Here is a 24,989-nt window from a genome sequence, read left to right on the forward strand (position 1 = left end):
AATAAACGGGAATTCTCTAAAATAAAAGGGGTATTTCAGGCAGCGGGGTGCCAGCGCTCGCCGGGGCGGGGGTGGGCGTTGCGAGCGCTGTGGCGGGCGTGGCTAAAGCGATGCGGTGGGCGTGGGTAAAGCGGGGCGGGTGTGTGTCGAGCGCTGCGGTGGGCGTGGTTAAAGCGGGACAGGGGCGTGGCGAGCGCTGCTGTGGGCGTGGCTAAATCGGGGCGTGGCGAGCGCGGGCGGTGGGCGGGGCCAGGCCGCCCGCTCCGGTCGCCCGTGGAGACGGGGCTGCGGGCGGAGGCCGGGAGCGGCGGGCGGTGAGTACCGGGCCGGGCCGGGCCGGGGAAGGGGCACCGGGTTGGGGGTTTTACCGGAGGGTTGTGGCTTCTGCCGGCCGGGACGGGCTCCACGGACCCGGCGGGGCAGCCAGAGCCGCCAGCCCGACCCCGTTGGTTGGGCGGCTCGGCCACCCCCCCCCACTCTTCACTCCGCCTCGGGTGGGCCGCGGGCGGTGCTGGGCCCGCGCGGTGCCCAGGCGGTTTTTCGGTTGGTTTCGGTTTTTTTGTGGGTTTTTTTTGTTTGTTTTGTTTTATTTCTGCCTTAGCTCTCCGCAGGAGCAGTCCCGAGCGCGCAGCCCGGAGCCGCTTTGGTGCGGTTCAACAAGTTGCGTGTGTGGCTCCAGAAAGGGACAAAATCTGCTCAATTACATATAAAAAAAAAAAAAAAAAAGAAATAAAATAGGCCTTTCGCTTGGAGATAAACTCCGTGCAGCAGCACCCGGCCTCCTATGTCCATCCAGACTCTATAGCCGTGGTGAATGCACAGGGCTGGGAGTAGGAGGCAGCAGGGGGGCAGCCCCAGCCTTCAAATAAATCATTTAAACTTTATCAGTTTTAATGTTCCCACCCGTCAGGTGATGGGCTTTGTGGGGTCGCGGCGCTCAGCGTGACGGAGGAAGTTTCCCATGTGCGAGGAGTTGTGGGATTAGTGTGGGAAGGAGTTTTAATTAGTGGTAAGTGTCATTATTCAAGGAGGTTTCGTGTTGATCCTGAGATTACACACCCTGTTGCAGTAATAAGTTTACTTTAGTAAGTTTTAAATTGCAATACTCTATTCCGAGCTTAAATTCTTTACTTTTGGGGGGGAGAAAAACGGTATTTGGAGTGTATATTGTGTTTTTAGCCTGGTGCCGTTGGGAAGGAGGACCCACGCTGGGCTGATGCCCATCTCAGCCCACCCATCTCCTTCTCCCCTCGCTGGCACAGACCCTACTGCGGTCTTGACCCCACCGGGGTCTTGTCACGCTGGAGGAAGGACGGCAGCACCAGCCTTGACACGTGGCTCTGAGCTGGGGAGGATTGGTCACAACAAACACGATGGGGACAGACATGGGGGTTACTGCAAGGCAGGGGAGGGCTCGGGAAGCCAGGCTGCGTATGTAGGAAGCCGGGGCCTCGTTAGTTCTGACGATCAGGAAACGATTTGATTAGTGTGGCATATCAAATTGAATTCACAGTAATTCGTCAGGCTGTTAGCCGGCATTTCCATTGACTTAGAGCTAATGGCATCAGTGACAAGTTACTTGTTTGTGTTGTAAATTGGTTTAGACATAAAATTCGGTGAGTAAATAGCGAGTACTGGACAGCAGTAGCATTTTATGCTACCCCAGTACCACTAAATGAGATTGAGGGATTAGTATGCAGTTAATGACTTCTCAATCCCATATTTCATCCTCACGTTAAACGTATTGCAGTCATTTAGGATATCTTTAATCAAGCACTAAAGCGGCACGTGAACTCTAGAGGAGAACAACGGATGGGGTCTAGTGCTGCGGTCAAGCTCGCTTTCGTGATCACCCAGCTGACGGGACCACCTTTGTTTAAAAACAAAGCTCCTGCTATTTGGAGACATTTCTGAGGGCTCCCAAACGACAGTCATCCCTGGGCAGAACCACTGCCAGCATATCCGATCTCTTGCTGGCATTATACTTAAATGCAAATATTGAGTTGTGCTGTAGGTTTCAGATATTTCTTTTGTTTCAAATATATATCTCTTTGGCTATATAATAACTTTTTTTATGAATACTGAAAGTTCTTAGTTTCTTAGGCTCTGTTCCTCAAAAGACTCAGTATATTTGAGCCAGGCTCGCGAGTGGTTCTCTATAGGAAGGTGTGGGATGCAGACAGTAGTGCGATGATGGCTCCACCATCCCTTCAAGTGTTGCTGAAATGTTGAGTCTGTTGTGGAAGATGCTAAACACGACACCTCTTGCGGGGTGGGAACATGCTTCCTCCCCGGGCACAGCTTCCCAAACCCTGATGCATCATCCTTTGATTAGGCTCCATTGCAAAAGCGAATTCAAATTACCGCAGAAGTTCATGGTACAGCCCCATAAATCCTCACCCTCGGCCATTTCTCTTCCTCTCCTGCACCAGAGGAGAAATTACCATGTGAGCCAGCGTGACGGGGACAGAGAGAAGTCCTTTCCAAGCAGCGTAGAGTTAGCATGGGAAACGCCACCTCAGCCTTGGCCAAGCTATGGAGCAGTATTCCTGGGAGGATTGTATTGCTGCAAACTCCTCTGCGCTTACAAAAACTATAGAAATGGGTAGGGTTTCACAGGGCTCATGTTCTAGCACAGAAATATCATGCCGGGGTAGGAATCAGTAGTGAAACTTTCATTAGCTTTAATGGAAGTGGAAAGCAAGTTCCCCAGATTTTGAAAGTAGCTGTGGACTTGCTGTTTCTTGGGAAATTGAAGCTGCAGATGTTTGATGACTCTCGGGATTTGCTGCACGTTAATCACTGATGGAATCACGCAGCTATTTTCTGAATTTTGTAATATTACACAACTAGACCTCATTTTTCTGAACCTGAATGTTCATCCTGCGTTCAACACCGTGGCCTCTTCTGAAATCACATTTCTTCTGCTCTCAGCAATAACCTGTATGAATGTAGAAGAGAGGGAGAAGAGAAAATACTAATGATGTGAGTAAAAAGTTTTCACTCTGTATTTTGCAAGGATTAATGAGAAGTCGCAGAAAGAGCAGAGGTAGTGATAAAAGTCCACGCAGCGACTGAGTTATGGTAGGATTCTCCATGGGGTTTTCTCTGAGGTAGGTAGAAGTGGAAAGGTGGAGGGAATGGTGGGGGTCCTTGGGGGAGGTGGGAGCACGGTGGGGGTACGTCTGTCCCCCCAAGAGGGACATGGATCAGGGGGATCCGGCATTCCCGTGCACCCCGATCAGAAGGCACTGTGGAGCAGCTCCAGCCAAGGCATTCATGGGGAGGAGAAGGTCCTTAAAACAGGTTTGGGGTACAGTGTACCCTGCGCTGCAAGCTCCGGGGCTCCTGGGGGCCCCCAGGCAGCACAGCCTGCCAGTGTGGGTGTTTCGTGGCTTTGAGATGTTCAGGGACACCATCGAGTGTATATTTTTAGTTGTGTTCCTTTGAATATTTGGTAAAGCGGGCAATGTGTTTATGTTCAGCTTCCTGTATCCGTATCAGTGTCTTGGCATGTGATGGAGTTACAGAGTAAAAAAAGAAAAAAAAAAAAATGTTTTGTAAGGATTATTTGTATTGCAGGATGCGGCCTCTGGGATGCTGTGGGTCCCGAGCCCCCACGTGAGGGGTGGCACCTGTGTTGGCTCCCGTGCCCCCCCCCCCAGGACTCGTGCATCAGCCTGGGGTCGTCCCTTTCTTGTTTAAACACTTGTCAGCTTCACTTGAAGTGGGAAGCAGGCTTGCTCTTCCATTTGTTGACACTGGTTTTCTTCCCGTCCCTTCTCCCGCGTCTTTACAATTTAAATTTTACTTTACTAAATGCACGTGGGAGCAGGCAGCTGTGTTATTTGTAGGGGGGTGTAGGATTAACCGTGGGGAAGAGAAAAAGTTTTATGGTGGTTTAGGTTGAGGAGAGCAAAGAGCCTCCCTCCCGGTTTCTGTCGTGATAAGATGATGCCGTAGGAGCCCGCGCTGCCCACACAGCCACTGCTGTACCGGGGAAGTGTAAAGGAAGGTGCAGGATGTTCTCATGGGGGACCAGTGGATATCATTAGAAAGGGAAAATATGGGCCAAGAACCGGGGAAAAACCGTCGTGGCTCTGAAAGCTGGTGCTGCGGGTCTGGCTTGCGAAGCAGGAGCCGCTCTGGGAAGGGCTGGGAAGCTCTGCAGCGGGGACTTGGTGTGATGGAAGCGAGTGAAGGTGGCCCTGCGGAGGAGAGGCTTTATTTGGCAGAAACAGGCTTTCTGATCGTTTATAAATTTAAGCTTTAATTTAAAATTGATTGCAATGTAGGAAGTCTGTCTCTGGAAAGGCTTTTCCTGAGCTGTCTGTCCCTAATTGGCTATGCTTAGCTTTCTGTCCCCTGTTGTTAGGTCTTCAGGCTTAAATTTTCTCAGCAATTGGTGCAGTCTGCAGTTCTGAGATACTTGATATATCCGTGTATACCTTTTCAGCTAATGAAAGAAAAAAAAAAAAAGGTTCTTTGCCATGTCATTAATCATCTTGATGAATAGCCGGAGTATTTCCAGAAGAAACTTTCCTTTCTGCTTTTAAAAATAAAATCAAGCAGATACCAAACGCTATTTTTTGTGTGCTGCCATATCGCAGTGACGTGCAAGAAATATCTGTCCCAGGGCGGTTCATTATAGTTCGCGTTAGAAAAACAAAGTCCTTGTGAGGGATCCTGTGCTGTAGCACGGTGCAGCTTTCCAAGTGTTTTCAAAATCTTCCACTGATGATCTTCCTCTCCCTTGCTGATCCCACATTTGTCCTTATTAAACACCACCAGCCCAGCTGGCAAGAAGTTATCCTTTCTGGAAAGCTACGCTGTTATACGAAATACTCGAGGTGAATGTAAACCAGCATGAAATATGAATTTGCAGTCATGTAGCAGTTCTGCAGAAGCCCAGGAGGCTTTTGTTTCTGAATCAAAATCATTCCAAAAGCATCTCCAACTTCATTCGCCAGGAAATTTGCTCCGTCTCAGCTCCAGGGGAAGAAGTTAAGCAAGTGCAACAAAAAGCCTCGGAAATGAGAGACTAAATGGAAAGGGTTTGTTATTTTTGTTAATGAAAAGCCATAATCTTTCAGCCAAACTCTTGTTTTCCTGCATCACCTTACTCTTGTAAGGCATGGTACAAAAGGTGTTATGTTCTCCTGTTGCTTGTTTTTGCAGCCATCTGGAGTGTTGTGTTAAACCACCCGGGTCGCTGCCCTAAAAATGTAGAAGTTGGTGCTGTTATAAGTAAAATACTCTGTTTTGTCGGTCGTTGCTGCAGATAAGTCTGAGCAGATCTCAAAATACGTTTTCAGCTGTGTGTTTTAGATTCAAGCCAAAAAAAAAAAAAGGGTCAGACTTTTGGGTCTGAGCTTGGAGCAGGGATAAGCAGAAAGTGTCGCTGACAGTTTTGGGAGATGGACCATCTTCTTCCCAGCCAGATCTGGTTTATATTACTGTAGGATTTGTCCTGCAAGGCAGGGATGCTCCAGCTGGAGCTGGCTGCAGGAGGACTCGGCTTGGGCTGCTGCCCTTGGCCGGAGGGTCTGGGACGCGTTTGGCAGCGATATTTCCTCGTTTCTCTCTCCCACATGCCCTTCCCTGATTTATTCCTTCCCGAGGATGGCCTGACCTCTGAACACTTACGCTCCAGCTATGCAGCGTGTCTTAAGGAGGGTTTCAGAGGGGGTGAATTACGCCGGCCTCAAACTATGCTAGTAATGTTGGGTTTGTGGGGTTTTATGACTAATTTGATAGGAGATTTGATTAGGGAGGAGTACTGAGTCTTTAGAGTGGAAAGCAGCCCCTATGAGCCATATTTATTTTTTAGATGCATTTAAAGATTGTTTTGATCTCCATCAGGAAGCAGAAGTCAATAGATTAAAATTTCTCTTAGTTTTCCTTAAGAATTTTCAGGAGGTGTGACCGGAGTGAGAACTTGCACGGCTAAGCAAAGCAGAAGCTTTTCTGTTAAAACCCCTGTTTTGCAGAGCACAGCTGTCACACGGATCTAAAGGAGGGTTACATGTTGCATTTATTTTTATTTCCTTGCTGTATGTGAAAAGCACAAGCTTGGCGCTGGGACAGCAAGGACTGGCTGCGGCGAGGCAGTCTCTTTTGGAATGCAATTTATTTTCCTCCTCCATACAATGATTTTTTACAGCAGCTATTAAAATTTTGATGCCGTGTCCAACACGGGAAGCGGCGTGTGATTTATAAACGTGACGCTGCTCGTGCTGTCAGCCCATGGCAGGCAGCACCTCTCTGCCTTGTTAAGGACCATCCCTTAGGAACTTTCTGTGCTTTCTGTGCCTTTTTTTTTTTTTTTCTTCTTCTTGTTTCCTGGGAATGGGGGAACTGAATTGCTCTGGCTTCTCCAACCCCATCGTCGCTGCCCCTCTGCCAAAGCCTTTCGTAGTCACTCCGCTGCCGTGTGCCAGCCAAAAAGCAACAGCCACCCTCTCCTGCCCTCTCCCCGCTGGCAGTCGTTGCTGTCGCTTTGCCCCAGTGCATCGCTCTGGGTTTCCTATGCCGGGAATTGGCTCTGCATTTCATGCATACCGGGGCCGGTAAATCTCGTAGCTAATTGCATTATTCGGCCGGTTACTGAGCGGCGCCAGGGCTCTGTGCCAGATCTCCGCTGGCCATTTGGCAAATGATGGTTGTTTTTCTTCCAAAAAGTGTCAGTGGCAATTCTGGATCCTGCTGTGCCCTGGTTAATGAGTTATCTGTGCCCCAGCTGCTTTGCCAGTTTAGTAAAAGCCTGGTGCATCTAATCTGTGTTTTGCACCGTATTTGACAGTGAGTGTCTCTACAGGGACACAAAAATATATAAACACGCATTATAAATTATAGGAAAGATTAACACTGCAATTACCGGTCAATGTTAAGATTATTAGTTGCTCTTTTAGCACTTTACATGTGTGTTTGCACACCTGTGTGTGTATTGCACTGAATGTGCACGCCCTTACACTTCGTGCAGAAGCAATGAGAATAAAAAGAAAGACAACTTTATTTGTAAATAAAGTCCCCCCTCTAGCTATCACAGAAGGCATGTCACCCTGTGTTTTTTATCATCTTCTCTTTTACCCATAGCATCAAGGCAGCCAGCTTGGTTTCTGTCTGTATTCTAGATGTTTTTAAACCCTTGTGACCTTTCAGGTGTTCAATCACTGTTTCTGTTCTTGGTGATGCTGAGTTGTACGTATGAGGTGCCCAATTCCACTATCATTCATGGCCAAAACCCTTAGAAAATTGCTGCCCTTGCTGAATTGTCATTGTTGTATAGTTTTAGTTTAAAATTAGCATTTAATACAATGAAAGTTTGAGAAGAGTGTTAAATATAGCGTGCTCCGGATTTGCCAGTCTTGCAACAGTGAGCAGTATCTGGCGCAGGAACTTGTATGTTTTAGGACTAATCAAATTCCAGGGTTTTTTTCTAGGTGGGTATAGGCCTCCGTAGGAAACGTGGGGTCTCAGATTTGTTTCTCCTGTGGTTTAAGCACAGCTACTAGGCTATATCCATGGAGGCTTGCATCTCTGAGAGGTCTGCAGGAGGCTGAGTAATACATGTGCTCGACACCGGCTACGCCGGCACTTAGTGTAAACCTGCTCAGGGTTCTACCCCGAGTAGTTTAACTTGTTTTAAAGCCAGTAGCTTTTCTAACAGCTGCCTCTAAACCTCATCTGCCGTAGGTCTGGGTGGGACCTCTGCCCTGGGAGCCTGAGCTGCCAGAGGAGCCGCAGCGGCACTGATGAGGGTGCAAAAAGGCTGCAAAACTTGTTGACTTCATGCACGTTTGGGAGGTGGCCAGAGGGAATTGGGCCTCGGGATCCTTGGGAAGGGAAATAGGGGAGCTGGCCCTAAGAAAGGCTTGAGGTAGATTTTTCTGTGAGGCCAGTCTCAAACTACTGTAGTGTTTGTGACTAGAATTAAACCACAAGCACTAACCCCTCTTAGCTTTGGCTTTCTGGCGCTGTAAAATACTTACAATTTTTATTTTACTTTGTTTCAGCATCATTACACCGATAAAATCGAAGCAAGCCAGACGGGTGGCAGGACGGCCTATGTAGGTGAGTTTCCAGTACATGCTTGTTCCTTTCTTTCATGCAAAACATAAAGCAGCGTGACAAGTCCCAAACCCCAGTGATTTAATTTTATTCTGGAGTAGAACAAATACAAAATACGTGGCAGCTTTAAGGAGGAGAGGCCGCAAGGCAGCCGGGCAGGCTTGTGGCTTGGTGCAGCGCTGGCTACTGCCCGCTCTCAAAGGCACCCCTTCACCTCCGTGTTTCACTGCCTGACCACTCTCGCGTTGAATATTAGGGGCAGAAACGCTGTTTTCGAGTGGGCCGCTTCTCCCACAAAAATTAGGCTTTTCCTTGTTCGTTCCACCAGTTAGCAAGGGGCAGCGTGGAAGTCTTCCTAATTTCTGTAGTTGCTGTGTTATGTGTATATGGTTCGACCATCTCAGAATGCAAATACTTCCTATATTCACCCCATTCTTAAAACAGGTGCTTTGATAAATTCACGTGATGAATTGTGAATACCTTGCACCCTTTCAGTGCCTTTGAGCTGAGAACCACAGAGCTCCTCACAGAGCATCTCCCACTAGCGTCCTCAGCTTTATCTCTCTTTCAGACTAAAGAATTTACTGAAGGTCACGTAACCTGAGGCCAAGCTGGATCTCGTGACTCCCAGTCTGGTGCTTTAATCACGGACCGCTCCTGCTTTACATGCTGTAAGATGAACTGATTTTGATACAACTAAAAGTCTCTTTGCAAATGTCTCTTTGTAGTTTGTGTATGTCTCTTCTGGTGTGAGTTAGCCGAGTAGTGCCCTGTGAGGAGAAAAGGTACCTGCCGTGGAGAGACTGCACTGCGGTTCGTTAGGGAGCACAGCTTGTCTTTACTGATTACTTCAGGCCAATGTCTTCAAAATAATACTGCTCAGAAGTTTTTCAAAGTAACCTTGATCTAGAAGTCAGTTTGTATGGCTCTCATTTGTACTGAAGATATCAAAAGTTAAGTCAGAAAAAATTTGGAGGAAAATAAAAGCAGGTTTTTCCGCTACTAGCTTCCCAACAAGAAAAGTGGGTTTGACAGAATCACACGTACGGTGGCTGACTTTGACAATCAAGTGTAGCTGTATCCCAGTTTTGATCAGCAGGGTGGTACTGGGATAACTTGTGAAATGGAGGTTGTGAAGGAACACATCCTTAATTACATACTCAGAACACTAAATCCAGTTGAAGATCTTGGGAGTTGTCTGTTTTCTTTCATTTCACGTTGAGATTTTTATACATTTTAGACTAATTAAGATACTGCAGCACTCTTTATAATTTCAGAAAAGATCTCAACTGTAAAATCTCTAAAAATTCTCAAGTGTAAATTCTCTGCAGAAGCACACATCACAAATTGGTGATCCGTGCTTTAAGGAGCTTTTATTCTCTGTGTGCTATGATGGGCCGCTTGCCTCTGGGGAGGGCAGGTGGATCTGCATGCCCAGACTTCCCATCGCTCACCTAGCCCTAATTGCTGCACCTCCTCCGAGAGCTGTGCATGAAAGGAGAGTTTGTTGTTGCTGCATCTTTTCTGCTGTAAAAGTGGTTTCAAAATCAGCTAATATATACTGTAATCCAAACAAGAGGCAAACAGACTGAACAGAGCCGAGGTGTGCCAGTCCCCCCACTTTCAGCTCGCTTTTATACCTCTGATGTGTAAAACCCTGTCTCTGTATTTGCTTCAGGCTCATGTCACATATAAGAGCTGTGCTTGTGCAGACTATATAAAAGACCAAGTGACTGTGCAAAACAGAAGCTTCTGTGCCCAGCAAAACAGAATTTGGGTCTTGCGGGGTGCCTGAGTTTCCCTGATGCCTTCAGCTGTGATGCTGTGCATCCCAAAGCATCCAAACACTGTCTGCAATTACTGCAGCTGCCAGATGTTTCAGCTTTTCCACGTGCATGGTAACAGCCTGATCCTTGAATAGCAAAGGAGTTGTTGTAGTTTGGGGAGGATCTTGTTTTCTTTTACCAAACCCAAACTTTTTCTAGTGTGTATAAAATATTTGTGCTGCAATTGTAAATCTTGCCTGATACCTATTTAAAAGTCAACTCCTCCTCACCTTCTAGGAACTGGTTAGCCATCACCATCGCCGCTGATATGAACAGTTTGGTTTGTGATAGCTGCAGAGGCCAAAGCAGAAACCTTCCCCTGCCACCAGTCCCCCGCGATGGCAGCCACAGCCTCGCTGCTGAGACCTACCCAGGCTTGGCTGGGGCTGTGTGCAGGGAGGGCGAGGGAGCAGGGGGCTGCTTGCAGCCCCCCATGGCACCCCCAGAGCCAGTGGGGAGGTTGCAGGTGGTCACGGGGATTGTTTTTCCTAGGTTTGCTTCGTGGGTACTGTGTTCAGTACTGCAAAGCACACAAGTTTTCTCCGAGTCCTCCTCCTGGAAAGGTCTGGCATGTCACACAACCTCATCTCTCCTTTCTTCGGGTGCGCTAGAAGTATCATAAAGCGAGAAATCACCAGAAAGCATCTTTAATCCATCTTTCATTTTACTACTCAATTCTGTTTTCTTGTCGAGGGCAGGGCTCTGATGTTTTCCTGCTAACCAGGTTTTATTTTCCACTCTATTTAATAGCACAGCAGAAGGAAAAAAATTTCTGCCAGGCGTCTCGCCGTGGTTTCCACTGGGTGTCAGCACAGCCCCGCGCTGGGGTCGGGGCAGCAGGAGCCCTGCCAGCTGCCGCCGGCTTTCCCTTTGGCTGCACCCACCGCTGGAAAAACTAGGTTGGCTGCATAACCTGAGCAAGGTGCTGGCTGAGGTGCAGCTTTGCAATGATGGGATCGCCCTGCGCAGGCGCGAGAGGTGGGTGAGCTGGGAAGGGGCTGTTTTGCCGGAGGTTTCCTTCTCCGAGCAGAGCAACCGGTTGGAGCAGGAGGAGTGTCGAACAGGCCCTCCTTGTTCTAGTGCTCTCTAATTAGGGTTACATCTGGGACAGCGGGTCCCCATTTCTGGAAGATCAGCGTGGATAACTTCTGTAGTATTTACTTTGAAGGTGTGGGTGTGATAAAGAGCGCTGCCGGAGAGGTGCTGTAGAGATATGCGTGCAGGAGTCGGCCTGGGCCGGGCTGTGTCCAGCAGGCGTGATGGATCGGAGCTGCTCACCCTGTGCTTCCTCCACGTCAACTCTTCCACTCTTTTTCCATGCTCGATACACATCCTGGCTTCTCAGTTATAAAATCTTTGGGCCTGCTGCCTGTCCTGCCAGCCCGAGGCACCTCCTTCAGGCCCCTCAACTCTGTATGGTCAATATTGGGTGAGAAGAAGCACCCCGAGGGCAATTTGTGTTTCAGGTGGGCAGAGGCATCCCTTGGATGCTGCTGCCATCAGGGACCCTGTGCCTCTTCCACCCTCCCTGTGGGTCACCTCGCAGGGACTGGGCAGCAGCAAAAAGCCTGTGCCCGGTGCCACTGCGCGGTGAAGAGAAGATGGTGTTGGGGAAGGGTCTTGGGGATCCCGAGCAGGAGCAGCCAGAGCCCCGTGCTGGGATGCTTGACCTCAGCGCAGGGAAGCAGAGAGCGCAGTCTCCAAGCCGGCCGTGGGAGCTGGCACCCCCTTTGCCAGGCAGTTGTGGAAAGGTGCCACTGTGTGCCGGGATGTGCAGGATCCGGGTGGGGGGCACGTGTCTGCGCTCGCTGGGGTGCTGAATGCTCTGCAGCAAACACTGTTCCCCTCCCGGCCTGCTCCAGTGCAGAGAGGCGAGTGGTTTGGCTGAAGGTAGTGCCAGGTTCTTTGAGATTCCCCCACCGGATTCCTCCCTCAGACACCAAAACATTAAAAAGTCAAGGCCATGAAACATCACAACGACAGAGGCTTTTTTGCGTGCAGCCGTGTTTCTGTACGCTGACATACCTGGTCACGCTACGATGCACCCTCGAAATAGAGTTGTTTATTTCTGCACCCAGCTACAGCCTTTAATGCCAGCATCAGGCCTCTTGGCTTCAACTCGGAGAGTTTTTAAGTTCTGCAAGTTGTAACAAACCCGCTCCCGAGCAGCCACGTCTCTGCCCTGTAGGAAAACCAACAACCAGCGTTCAAGTCCCAACCAGCCACCGGCCTTCGCGCTCCCACACAAGCGCCTGGGAAAGCGGCACGTGCAGAAGCACTCGCAGCACCCAGAGAACCCACGGAAACCCTACACCGAAACACCCCACACCCTGCCGCTGTGCCCGGTGCACGTAGTAGTAGTGGTGCACGTAGTAGTAGTGGTGCACATAGCCCACAGTTATCCCAGGTGCTGGAGAGGGGCTCTGGCATCGCCCCCTCCTTACCAGGGGCCATTGTGGCTCCTCTTCCTCCACAAGGACTGACCTTGACTGTAGCTGCTGGTGCCTCTCCCTGCTGCTTGCATCTTCCTCTCGCTGCCTTCTTGCCCCTTCCAACCTCCCCAGCCCCTGCGTGGTGTCCTCCTTTCCCAGGCTGGGGGGGACTTGCCTCCTGCAGCGCCTGTTCCCCCTGAAGCAGACCGCTGCCTGGTGCAGGGTGGGGTCTCAAAAGTTTGAAGGTCTGCTGGATAAGCACCGAGGTGGGAGGGGAGGTGTTGCTCCTCGTCAGGAGTAGGACAGTCTTTGCAGAGGGGCTGCAAAGCACTGCCTGATCGTGGCGGTGGGGGGTCACCCTGCTGAGGAACGGGCAGTGAGCCCTGGGTGGCAGCTCACTGCGCTGTGTGCATGGCCTCAGGAGGAGTGAGGAGCTTTATAGAGCAAAAACAACCATAAAAAAATCTACTCTCTGTATTTTCAGAAGCAAAATTGCTGGCTTCAGAGATAGGAGTAAGCTCCTGGCTTTGTATTCCTGCTAGCTCTGGAGAGTGTAAGTAGGATTTGGGGTTTGATGGTGGGTTATTACCGAATTGTTTGCAGGGTCTCAGCTGAAGGCAGCAGGGTTGAAAGGGTGCCAGGGAAGGTGGTGTTGGTAGGTAAGGTCACTGCAGAATGGTTTTGCAGGCAGCGCTGTGAAGCAGCGGGGAGTCGTTGGTGTAATTTGGCAGTCAGACTCTTTGGTGGTGGTGGTGATACACAAAACAGATCCAGCTTAAAGCTGTTTCAGCAGAGACTGGGGAGGTTGCAGGACTGGGACAGTTCTACTTGTCAAGCTGCAGCATTTGTTGTGGAATCACTGAAACCGTAAACACGAGCTCCTGCGGTACCATTATGGTTGGTTTTTGGGGCAGAAAAGCTGCCTAAAGCCACCCAGCACCGCTGAGCAGCTCCTGGGGATGCGTGTGCTTGCAGCCCTGTGCCCGGCGTTGGCTTCAACACCCAGCTCAGCGCAGGGCAGCACAGCCAGAGCGTGGGCTGGATGTGGCCCAGCTTTGAACTTGCTAAGCTGCCTCTTTGTTTCTTTTTTTGCCCTATTACTGTGTTTTTACACAGCGGACCAGGGGGTCACCGGGAAGGCCGGTGTCCCTCCTGGGTTCAGAACTGCTCATGTTTTTCTTTGCTGAATTTGAAGCCTCCCCATGCCCAGGGCAGAGCGTGGAGAACATTTCTACATCACTGCCTCGGCCTGTATCGCCCACAGCCTGGCTTCCATGGCTCTGAAAAAGGAGATGCCTTAGAAACTTGCATTTGCAGATTAGCTGTAACTGTAGATCCCCACCGACCCCCAGCTGTGGGAAAACCGGAGGCTGATGGCGTGTTAAAGCCATGCACGTTTTGTACACTTCCAGATGCCATAGTTGTTAGTGCTGTCATTTCGTGTTTTGTTCAATCCGCTCTGTTGATCTAGTTTTGAGTTATTCGCCTTAAAAGCTGTTTTGCTTCAAAAGAAATAGTAACAAGATACCCTTTGAACCTTTATTCTGCTGCTAGCTGCAGTATAAGCTGATTTGGAGCAAATAGAGATCTCTTTGCAAGGCAGAGCTGCTGGATGATTCCCGGGTGTACGTTAGCAGTGGTGATTTAATTACATTTCACTCAGCAGCTGGTTCGTAAGTCCTGGATCTAAAAGACTAAAACAAGATAGATTGGTGTTTAATTATCCCAGTTGGAGCTCAAGTTTAATGCCCAGCTGTGTACCTGCCGAGGCCGCTGTTCTCAGCACCTGCTGCATTGTAACCTCGTTACCTAAAGCCTGTGGAAAGAAGTAGGGCAAGGCCTTGAAAAATAGAATTTTTCTAGGGAAGAAGGTCAGCTCCACCTGTTTGCAGGTTGTTATGTACAAGAAAGAAAAAAAACCATGGGTGTATGGCCTGTATGAAGCGTGCTGGAGGTTTCATCTGTTTTTCCCTGGCAAAGTGTGGCTAGTGAGCATCCTCCTCTTTCAAACAAACCAAAGTCCTCAATTTTCCGTGGAAAAAGGTATTTTTCCCAGAGGATGAGCTCAGCCTTCCCACTGGCATTTTGCTCCATTCGTTTGTTGACTCTGCTGTTAATTACAGAGCCCTAGCCCAGCACGTGCCTCTGCAAGCCTGCAGTACCTGGAGAGGGCAGGCAGCTTTGCTCCCTCCTGTTGTTATTAGGACTTTCTTTTCACTTCTGACAACTTTCAAACAGAGCAGGGGTCGGAATGAATGGTGAAAAAGGGGGGGGGAAAAGTGACCATGAGCACATGGTAGTGTGGGCCAGACATCAGTCCTGTCGGCAGCAAGCTGCTGCTGCAACTGAAACTGTTCTTGCAGTTGTCTACTTGCTGCACCTTTCTGCTCCTGCAGTCTCCTTGTGTTAAGGGAAAAATAAAAGCTGTGTGATGTGCTTGTGACTGAAAATAAAGCAAGATCATTGCGGCTCACACAAGAAATGCCGCGCTGCAGCCTTTGCCTTGCAGCTGGGCAGGGCTGTGGGGTGATATAGCTGGAGAAGGGAGCCCCTCGCTAGCTGACATGAAGCACAGACACAGAAGCTGGAAAATTATTAGACCAGCCAGCACAGCTGGAAAAAACATACCCCATCTGTTTTCAGATGTAGCTGTTCATGTTTTCAGAGCAGTTTCTGCAGAAATGCTTTGCCTTGGGCACGATGGCCAGAGAAGGCTGTTGGTGGGACTGATTATTTTGTCTCTTTTTTAGGTTGTGAGTCAGAGACAGGTGAGAATTGCAGCCGTGCCCACAGCTGCTCTGGGGCTAGGGAATCTCTGTCCTTGTCAGCCTCGGGTCTGGCAAGCCCTCGCTCAGCGATGCTGCTTGCGGGGGACCGAGGTTGTCACTCGCTGTGTGCTCCTGGAGCAGCGGGCGCAGGGGACCCCTGGCTCTCCTCCTGCTTAGAACAGCACGAGAAAACACCAGCCATGTTTTGTCTCAGGTGGTGAACTGAAAAACTTGTTGGAACTTTGGTTTTGGTCCATTTAATAGAGAATGAATAGCTGTGAGTGCTGGGGGAGATGAGAGATTCCGATGTGAAAAGTGGTGGGGAGAGTTGGGTGCTCAGGGTATCTTTGCTGTTGGCTCGGGGCTGCCCGCTGAACATGAAGGTTCATTTCCTAGAAATTGGAGCGGTGCCCTCCCCAGCCAACTGATCTCTTCTTTAGAGAGTGACTTAATTCTTCTGGGAGACATCCGTGTCCCAGAAAACCCTGCCCCAGGCTCCGAGGGCATGAAACCCCAAGTTCTGCAGAACTGCGTATGCTGCCGATATAAATCTGCAGTTTTCTGCAGCTTGTTGTCTGAAATCAAGTGTACCCCATGAGAAATCCTGCGGCTCGAGATGGCCGCAGCAGCTTAGTTAATAGGGTCGGTTGCCAGGAACTGAGAGGGAAAACAGTATTATTGGGTGATGACCTAGTTGTTTGTAAATCTCTCTGTAGAAGAGATTTAGTAATCTTAGGAGGACTATTAAAGTAATGCTGCTTATGTTTGTTTGAAGATGAGGAAACACAGCAATTTAATTTTCAAATGTTATGGTTTGGGGTTTTGGTTTTTTTTTTAAACATCTAATTTATTAACAAAGCTAACCAGCTGGGAAAATAAGCACTGAAACTTTCCTAACGAGGTCATTCATGTAGTATGGGAAGGGACTCGAGGGAAACTCAAACCTCTCCAGTGGCAAAGGGGGTTTTGGGACTGTGGCTTGGGGGTGAGGAAGGGAAAGCTGGGCAAAGTCAGCCTAGGCTTGCCCTGGCAAAATGAGAGGAGAATGGTTTATATTTTAATTTTTCAGTAACTGTTTTTTAACCTTATGTCTTTTATTTTTCTTTAAAAAAGTACTAAAATTAGAGGAATCGGCAAACGTTGAGCTATCTTCTCAGAGATGCATGCATTGCTTTATAAAAATAAGTTGCTTTGGGTGGGTTGGTTTTTTTTTTTCTGTAGCTTTTCAATATACTGAGTGAAAATTGCGGGGTCTGGAATGAGAGTTTGGGCTCAGTTTGTGGAGGATCTGTGCTTTCGTGTCTGTGTGAAACAGCTCCTTGTTATTCAAAAAATGATTATTTTACAGCACTCGCAGTCAGTTCGCAATGCACCAGCGGAGTTCATTATCAAATTCAGCAGCTGCATTTATCAGCTCTAGCTGCGCGTGTTGGAGGTTCTTGGTTGGAAGTCTCATTTTTCACGAATGTGTGAGCCTGTCGTGTACGGGGAAGCTTTTGCAGCTGTGATCATCTTCTGTGGGTCCTTCGGCAATACCTGAATGCAATGCCCTGATCCTGTGGCTTTCTTCTGATCAAAACCAAAAACCCCAGAAGGTAGGGCTGTCTGATTTCTCACTGTGTTCTTTGCAGAGTAATTTTCCCAAAGTAGCCAATAGTTTCCATCATCTTTTCTTAACAGTACTACCTAAACATGAGAAATTCCTTCTAAGTTCCTCTTCTACCATTTCAGTTCCATGTAGCCAAGACACCATTTTGTATTTGCACGTCTCCCGCTTGGTGCCTGTGGACTCGCTCTCCGTCTGGAGCAGGGTCATTTTCCCCAACTGCCACTGGTGCAGGAGGGCTTCTTCTAGAAATGACAACCCCATAGCAAGAACATCCTCCAGACGTGGCATCAGCACCTCGCCTTGGGCCTGGGGAAGGGTTGCTGATGGTTTTGGCGAGCCATGCCTTGCTTCAGGCACCTAGGCATGAATAGGTGATGAAACCCAGATCCAGAAAAGCCCTTGGTCTGGTAGTTTCCCATGGCAAGTAATTATTTTCAGTGGGAAGGAGTCTCAAAACTTGGGCCTGAATGTATTAATGGTTTTGGGCAGAATAGGGCCCATTTTTGTGCGTTGGAAGGGGGCTGTGGCAGCAGAGCAGCCGGTCCTCTGCCCGCTTCTCATGGCACACCAGCAAAGGCAGGAAGCATTGAACAAAACCCACAAGGTCTGTGTCCTTTTAAACTTCCTTGCTAGGAGCTCTAGCTTAACAATTAGCTTTTCAATAATTAAATTCCTCAAATTATCAGGTTAAATGCCCCAACAGTCTAGTAACAGAAGACTCCTGTTACGTTTCTAAATACTGTTTTAAATGAGCACACGGCGCTGTGGAGCGCAGCGTGCTTGCGTTATCCATCAGCTCCGAGGCTACAGCTCTTCGGGCAGCCAAGACGTGCAGGTCTCCTGGCGCCGTTCGCTTGGCCAACAACACGGCAAAATTGTGGGGCAGGTTTACCAGTGGAGCTTAGGCTTGCTCTGGCTCGGGTGCTGCTGTCAAGAGTCACAGGAACTCACGCTTTGTCCTTCTCACTGCTAGAGGTCAGGGGGAGATGGGGGCTCCCCCACGGCTATGGTGTTCCCCCTGCTCTGTGGCACCAAGCCCTGGATGTGGTCCTGACCCCGCCAATTCACATCAGCTAAAACACGGCCCACAGGATGCAAGGTAATTCTCCCGACTCTATAAAATTCTGCTTTTGTGTCTGTGGTGAAGCACGCAGCGCGTTCCTGCGTTGCCCGGTGTGCTGCCAGCCTCCCCGGCACGTTGCGTTGGCCGTCGTTGACTTGAAATGGAAGAGGCCTTCTCGTCTGAGTCACGGCACTGCAGGGCTTCTGTCAGAGGTGGTTAATGCACCACAGCCTTTGCCTTGAATTCCAGAGAGTTCTCACTTTGTATTTCACAAATAATATGACATCCAGCTCCCATCATCACTTACAATGAGAAGCATTAGCCTGCCTTTTCCCAGCAATAAAGCAAAATGTCCGAATATTTACAAATAGATCTACAGCTGTTTCCAAAGGTATTTATGCCGTGTTGCTCAGCATTCCTCCTCCTCTTGAGTAACTTGCAGATTGAATCACTAAATATGCCATCAAAATGCATTTAAATATTTGGGTAATATTAGTAATGCAGGATGCAGACGCGGTGTACTTGCTGCGGGGTGTTGCAGCTCCGTGATTAGCAGTAACTCGACTGTAACGTGGTGGCTCTGGGTTAGTAAGTGCGAGTTTGTGTCGTGATGTTGATACGGAGGGTATTTCAGACTATTTAACTCTCCTCCTCACAGCCGAAGCACGCAAAGACTTCACACCTCCCTAGAGCAAACGACACTCCCAAAACTCCGTGGCCGGGCCGAGTAAATCACCGATGGCGCTGGGAGATGGCAGCCCCAGTCTGGCAAAACCAGTGCCTGTTCCTGGGGAGCGGGGGGGTCTCGCTCCTGGTGCTGCCTGGCCCTGCGTGGTCACAGCTGCCGCTCAGCTGCCCTGCGCTGACTCACGGTTTGGATTTGTCACCTCCTGCCTCGTTGTGAGTGGATTAAATGAGGGCTGGAAGAGGCTTGCAGGGCTGGAGGGTGAGCTGCTTTCGTGCAGACAGTCCTGGCTCGCTTCCTTCATGCTGCTCTGAATGCAGCACCGTGGAGCCGTGGGGCAGTAGGTGCTGAGTGGGGAATGCATGTGTGTGTCTTCGATTAAGACAGTGCCATGGAGGGAACGCTGCTTTGAGGGGAAAAATCCTGTTGGCTTTTTAAAAATTTTGCATTAATTACATTCCACAGACAGTAAGCAGTGAATCACATGCAACTCGGTCCGTAGGTGACCTCTCTGAAGCACAGCAGGAACTTTGGGGAAATTTTGGGGCGATGAGGAGCTCATGGCGGTCTGGGGCAGCGAATGACTGTCATGGACTGAGACTCAGCTTATTGGCCTGGCTGTTGTGAAGGTGAAACAACCACAGTTTACAAGCTGTCCTCCTGCACAGCTGGCGTGAGTCAGCCGGCAGTGTGTGCTGCCAGCCCGGCTTCCCCGGCCTCCGTGTCACGGGTGTCTGCTCTGCTCAAATTTCCTCAACTTTGCTGCAGCTTTACTCGCGGTAGCTACACACAGAAACCCTGGGTGGAAATATTTAGAGGAGTGGGAGGTAACATGCTTCAGATGCAGCATGTCCCTGAAATGGCCGGTGCCTGGCCTGCTGCAGGGCGCTTGCTCAGAGCTGTGATCTCTAAACTGGCACGCGTTTAAAGGTTCTAAAATTACAAAAGACCTTCTGTGATTTGCCCTGAAATCGGTCATTTGGAGCATATGCAGCATTTAAACTAGTTCTGGGTTTCGTGCTTGTCGTCTCCTCCTCCTCCCGAGGAGTTATTTGGAAAGTAGGCCGGCGAGCTAAATAGGGGGCTGTTATATGGCCACTCCAATCCATGCAAGTTGGAGAATTGATGAGTATGTTCTTAATTATTTTTTTTTTCAGGGAATAAGTTTTTAGTGATACCTAATATGAATTATGGATGTCCCTCCTACCTGTGCGTGAGCAGGCGGCGTTACCTGCTGCTTGGCGATTACTCTGCCCAAAGCTGCTGCAAGGAAGCTGCCGGCAGCTCCCCAGCTACGGCAGCATCCCCGTGCTGCTCATTGTCGCGGCTCGCTGCCGGCTGTGGGAGGAGAGCTGGGGGGTGTTTGACAGCGTTTTGTGGGCATCCCACATCTACCATGGGTGCTGGCCACCGGCGTGGGCTGCGTTGGCCTGACACACACCACGGGGGGAGCTTCAAACCCAGGGCTGGTGTCTGCAGAGGGAGAGAAAATGAAAATCTGAATTTGAAAATTTGAAAATTTGCAGCCTGCAAAAGGTGGCATGTGCCGAAATGGGGACTCAGTGCAAAATAACACTGTTCCCAGCAAGCAGGCACGAGCACTGGCTGGAAAAGCAGCCTTGCTGTCCAGGCCGAGGCACGAGAAACCTGAAGCCCAGAAGGAAACGCTGTGTGCAGCGCTTGGAAAGGTCGCATGCAGCTACATTGGACTCGAGTCCCTGTAATGCAATAAATGATTTCAGCACAGCAACACGGAGCCAATTCTTGTGGAGCCACGGAAAACAAACAGCCGGGTTTGTGCACAGTCCTGCAAGGATTGGCACAGGAAGGACAGTTTCACAGGCGAGGGCTGTCCTAAACCAGCTGCTCTTTGAACTCCTGGGTACCTGAATAATTTAGCAGTAAGCTCTTTGCTGCTGTGATGCCTGTAGGGATATTCTTTTGAACATGATGCTGCATGGTCCTCAGCCCTTCCCTGCTGCCTGCATGGGTAGTTTCCTTCCAGCAGCAGCGGCTGCGTGGGATGAAAACTGGCCGGGGATGCCGGGGCCACGCAGCAGGAGGAGTGCTGCAGGGAGATGGGGCGAGGTGGCCTTTGGTGTGGCACAGGCGAAGGGACAACTTGTGGTGGTCCAGCAAGCCCGGGGCAGGCTTGAGGTTTTCTGGGATCACCGGGAGGTTAAGACCTCTAAATCCCGAGTGGTGTAAATGCCCGTGGAGCGCTGCCTTCCAGCGCGCAGCTAAGCGTACTTTGGTGATCATGATGGGGAAATCTTGTCCTGGTGTTTGTTGTGGAGTGCCTGCAGCACAGCTGCTCAGGGACAGCAGCGCCATCAAAACTGACTCTGAACTGCTTACTGGTGCCTCTCGGACCTGGCCTCGAGTCAGAGCTGGCACGCGGGCTGCCTGCCTTGTCTGGATATGGTCCTGGTTCACTCTTTGGTGGGGTTGGGAGCATCTCTTCTTCTTTGGTCCAACTCGCAGGGAAGCATGTGGCATCCTGGCACGGGCTGGGCTCCCCTGTAAGCCTCATGCTGCTTGTGGCCATCCCGTGCGTAGCTTCAAACTGGGGATCAAGCTGCAAAAGCTGTGCTTGGATCGCCTGCTGAGCCCGGCGCAGAGCATCCTCCCTTCTCAGTGGGCAGCGACTGTGTCAGGATCGATGCTCTGCATTCTTACCCGGAGAAGGAAAGTCCCAGAGCTGCTTGTTGTCTTTTTTTTCTGCCACCACCACATATGTGGCCACATGGGACAAGACAGCAGCCAGGAGCGCGCCTCTGAACTTCACCACCTTGTTTTTTGTGTCCTCTGACGTGTCACGGGGCTGCTGCAGACCTGAAACGCAGCCTGGCCGGAGATGTGTCCGTGCCTCTGCCCGTCCTCCTCACTGCAGCGGGCTCAGCGGAGGGGCAGTGACGGCCATGAAGCCCTCTTCCTCCTGCGAGAGAGAGAGGAGGGGATGTTCTTCATCCCCAGCTCTCCTCCCTCCCTTGCAGCAGGATCTGTCCCACAGCAGCGGATGCAGAGACTGACCCTGTGCAAATGGCAGCCTTGAGAAAAGCACCAGTCGACAAACCCTGTTAACGCAGGGAAAGGCGAAGCAATAGGATGCATGAGAGCTCAACGCATTTTTTTTTTTTGGAGGGTGTTTCAGTTGCAGAGCATCGTTTGCTGAGCTGCTTCTCAGCTGATAACGCCCGTTGTGCAAAATAATAATAATTTTTTTTTAAAAAAAAAGCACTTTTTGCAGCATGTCGCGGTTGCCTTTGTGTAAAAGCAGTTTAACATGCTGTGCCACCTTCTGGAAAACTAACCTGCTGTCTTTCCAAACAGGACTTCACCGCTTCACTGAAAATGTCTGGCAAAACAGCTAGCACGACCAACAACATAGCTCAGGCCCGAAGGACTGTCCAGCAGTTAAGAATAGAAGCCTCAATAGAAAGAATTAAGGTGAGAGCACATCCTCCTTCACCCCTTCTTTTTTTTTTCTTGTTTTTTCCCCCCTTCCAGCTGTAGGGCGATACGATAACGGAGAGCGTGTGCCTGTGTGTGTGCCCACAATTCAGTGTTTTCCCCATCTCAGAACGTGACATCTACATTTCAGCCCAACAAATCTGAATAAATCTAATTCTCGTGGCCGCTTCCCAGCAGTATCCTCAGGTGCTTTGTAGACTTGTAGGAGAACCAAAGCAAAGTACAAAGTGCAAATCCAGTGTGTGAAACAGAAGGCAAGTACACGTGTCCAGTTTCATGCACATTGTGTGATTTTTTTTTTTTTTTTTTTTTTTTCGTTCCATCTTTTGGCTGGCTGAATGCTACATCTGCAGGGAAGGTGAATGTGTAGGGACATTATTAAAAAAACCCCAAAGATTGTGGAAACTGGATTGCTTTAATTTAAGGCAGAAAAGAAACCAAACTTTTTTCCAGCTAGCAGGGAGAGGATATTGGCCAGAGAAGTAATACTGCCTAGTGCTCCTCGAATCGCTGCCCAGCCCTTCTGAGGGCCAGCAGAACAAACATCCAGTTCTGCAGAGCAGCGGGGCCCGTCCTTGGGCAACGGGCTTGGGCGCGGGGACCCTGGGCAGCCTTCCCGAAAGTGTCACCTGAGGACACTTGTGTTTACTGTCCCCAGCTTTATAGCTGAAGAGTTCCTCGTTACGAACCTACTGTATTATTTTGAACCTTCTCCTGTTTATTTTTAGTCTTCTGTAGAAGCCGTGTAGGAGTCGGGCGGTACTTTTGCCTGTCACAGACTAACCCCGGAGAGCACCGGGGTCCCTCCTTGTCTCCCTGCTGCGGATAAAGCCCGAGTGAGCCCCTGGCAGCGCATCTTCCGTGGGAGACAGGGCCCCAGGGAGCGTGTTGATCTCTGATCACCTCTCCTGTCCCACGCAAGGACTTTGTACCCGTCAGCAGCTCTCAGCTCCATTCAAGGAATCTGAGCTGAGTCGGTCAAGACAAGTTTCTATCTGCTTTGTAGTGTACAACTGTCAGAATCAGGTGGAAAAGAGGGTAGGATTAAACTGAAAAATTACACATGTCTTCACAAATGTTCCCCCACATAAATTTGCAAGTATTTTTCTATTTCTTTTAGAGAAAAGTTCTTTTCAGAGAAGTCTTTTAGATGCTCACACTATTTAGCATTAGGAATGCTCATTAATGAAATGCCAGATTTCAGTTATTTTTATGTGTATTTCTTTTATCTTGTGTTTTGCACAAGATTATGGATAATTGGAAATATCATAAAACAAAAGTGGCATCCTATTGGTTGGTAAATGCCATTTTATGGGTTTCTTTTTCCCTGTCTTCTGCAGGTGTCAAAAGCATCAGCAGACCTAATGCTCTACTGTGAAGAGCACGCCAAGAAAGATCCATTGCTAATGGGCATACCTGCTTCTGAGAACCCTTTCAAGGACAAGAAGACCTGCATTTTGTTGTAGGAGAGCAGCAGCTCCTCCGCAGCTCTCCCGGGCAAAGCCAGCCACCGGCGGGCACGTAGGCAGATACTCGTAAGGTACCCGCTAGTAACTGTGTCAGAGCGGCCGTTCTTTTACCGAGCGTATAAACGATTTCTTAAGCTTTCTCAAGCACTTCTTCTGTTCCCTATCTTTATTAGGAAGCGAGGTTTCAAACTGAATTAACTTCTTTCTTGCCCAGGGGAATGGGGTCTTTGTCCAGCCCGCGGGCGCTGCACCGGCGTCCCCGCAGTGGGACGGGCAGAGCGAGCTGGGGCTCTCGTCCTCTGCGGGAGCGCGGCCCCCTTTTTGCTTTTCAACTTACACAAACAAGACCAAAGTTGCCTGAGCTTTGCTGACAGAGCAGAGGCAAAGGTGTAGAAACCTGATTAAACATCACTGGGTTTACATTTTTGGTTTTTAATTATGTGTTGAGGGGGGGGTACCTGTGTTGGTAGCGTGTGTTTATGCACAGACACATTTAGAAGTGCATTATCTAGTAAAAGCTACCTTGAAAAAAATGATTGTAGCAACTGCTGGTGAACTCCAGGGAGCCATGCCTGCAGCCTTTCTTGCGCTGGCTTCTCCTGACAGGGCTTTTTTAAGTGTAAAACCTGAAGCGTCAAGAATCAGAGATCTGCAGACTTATCTTCCTGCTTTTCAAGAATTGAAAAAGCTGAATTTTCAGCTTTGATTCTGCTTCTCTGCATTTTCTTCCTTAATTAAAAATCTGTGTTAGTCTAAAAAAACCCTGTCAAAAGAATCGAAAGCTGCAAGCTAGTACTGCCCTGGCTTTGTGCTGAGCTGGAGGCATGGTTCTGTCACTCGAGGTCCCAGTTCTGTTTTGTGCAGAGAGTCAGAATTGGGCTCTTTTTTAAATTCATTTTTAAAGGGGAAAAATGCCAAATTATATCCAGATTGTGGTTATGCAGATATAATTGGAGGGCCTTTCCATCAAGTAAGTGATTTTATATATATATAATAAAAAAGTCTTTCTCTGTGTGTGTGTGTATATGTATATATATATAAAAACTTTAATAGTATATTTATACAAACATTGCATATTAACAGAAAACTTTGAAGAGATGGAAGATAGTACTGACTTCAGCTGGCTGCAAATGTCTTTCCCTGTAGCTGGTGGTTCAGAGGTTGAAGTTGCAATCTGCCATAGCTGTGCATTCCTGTGATGGTATTTACAGAACTAATTAACCACTTGTAATTTACTGTCTTACGTTGCATATTTGCCATTTCTATATTAAATGATATACACACTATTGGTATATATTGAGACATTACGTATTTGTTTAACAAACAGTTCAAAAATAGACATACAAGACTGACGGAAAATTGTACTGTTTGTTCTGTGCTTACATGCAAATTATTTTTATAATTAGAGTATTTTTCTAGTGACAATTTAAAAAACAGTAATGTAGATCCACCCTAATTTTTTTTTTTTTACTGTGTTGGTGTCTATCATTCGGGTTGACCCAGCGCTGAGGGATCTGGTGGAGTTGGGAACGGTCAGTGTGAGGTTCACGGTTGGACTGGAGGATCTTCAAGGGCTTTTCCAACTGAGATGAT

The 24,989-nt window shown here is 49.0% G+C and overlaps 1 protein-coding gene across 2 annotated transcripts; it reads left to right on the forward strand.

Moving 5' to 3' along the window:
- Nucleotides 1-242: 242 nt before the first annotated feature.
- Nucleotides 243-24,690, forward strand: GNG12 (G protein subunit gamma 12). Of its 2 annotated transcripts, XM_074875783.1 has the most exons (5): nucleotides 243-314; nucleotides 8,016-8,073; nucleotides 8,642-8,741; nucleotides 21,787-21,903; nucleotides 23,268-24,690. In XM_074875783.1, the coding sequence occupies exons 4-5, from the start codon at nucleotides 21,808-21,810 to the stop codon at nucleotides 23,391-23,393; spliced, it is 222 nt and encodes a 73-aa protein (XP_074731884.1). In that variant the 5' UTR covers nucleotides 243-314; nucleotides 8,016-8,073; nucleotides 8,642-8,741; nucleotides 21,787-21,807; the 3' UTR covers nucleotides 23,394-24,690. The 2 variants fall into 2 exon arrangements, with proteins under 2 accessions (XP_074731884.1, XP_074731885.1); XM_074875784.1 differs by lacking the exon at nucleotides 8,642-8,741 and having other exon boundaries at nucleotides 248-314.
- Nucleotides 24,691-24,989: the final 299 nt, after the last annotated feature.

This window comes from Strix uralensis, chromosome 8, assembly GCF_047716275.1.
Source record: "Strix uralensis isolate ZFMK-TIS-50842 chromosome 8, bStrUra1, whole genome shotgun sequence".
In the NCBI taxonomy this organism is placed as follows: Eukaryota; Metazoa; Chordata; class Aves; order Strigiformes; family Strigidae; genus Strix; species Strix uralensis.

Coding starts and splice junctions, on each gene's coding strand:
- GNG12 (XM_074875783.1), top strand. CDS start 21,808: ATGTCTGGCAAAACAGCTAGCACGACCAACAACATAGCTCAGGCCCGA. Junction 21,904..23,267: donor CCTCAATAGAAAGAATTAAG/GTGAGAGCACAT, acceptor TGTCTTCTGCAG/GTGTCAAAAGCATCAGCAGA.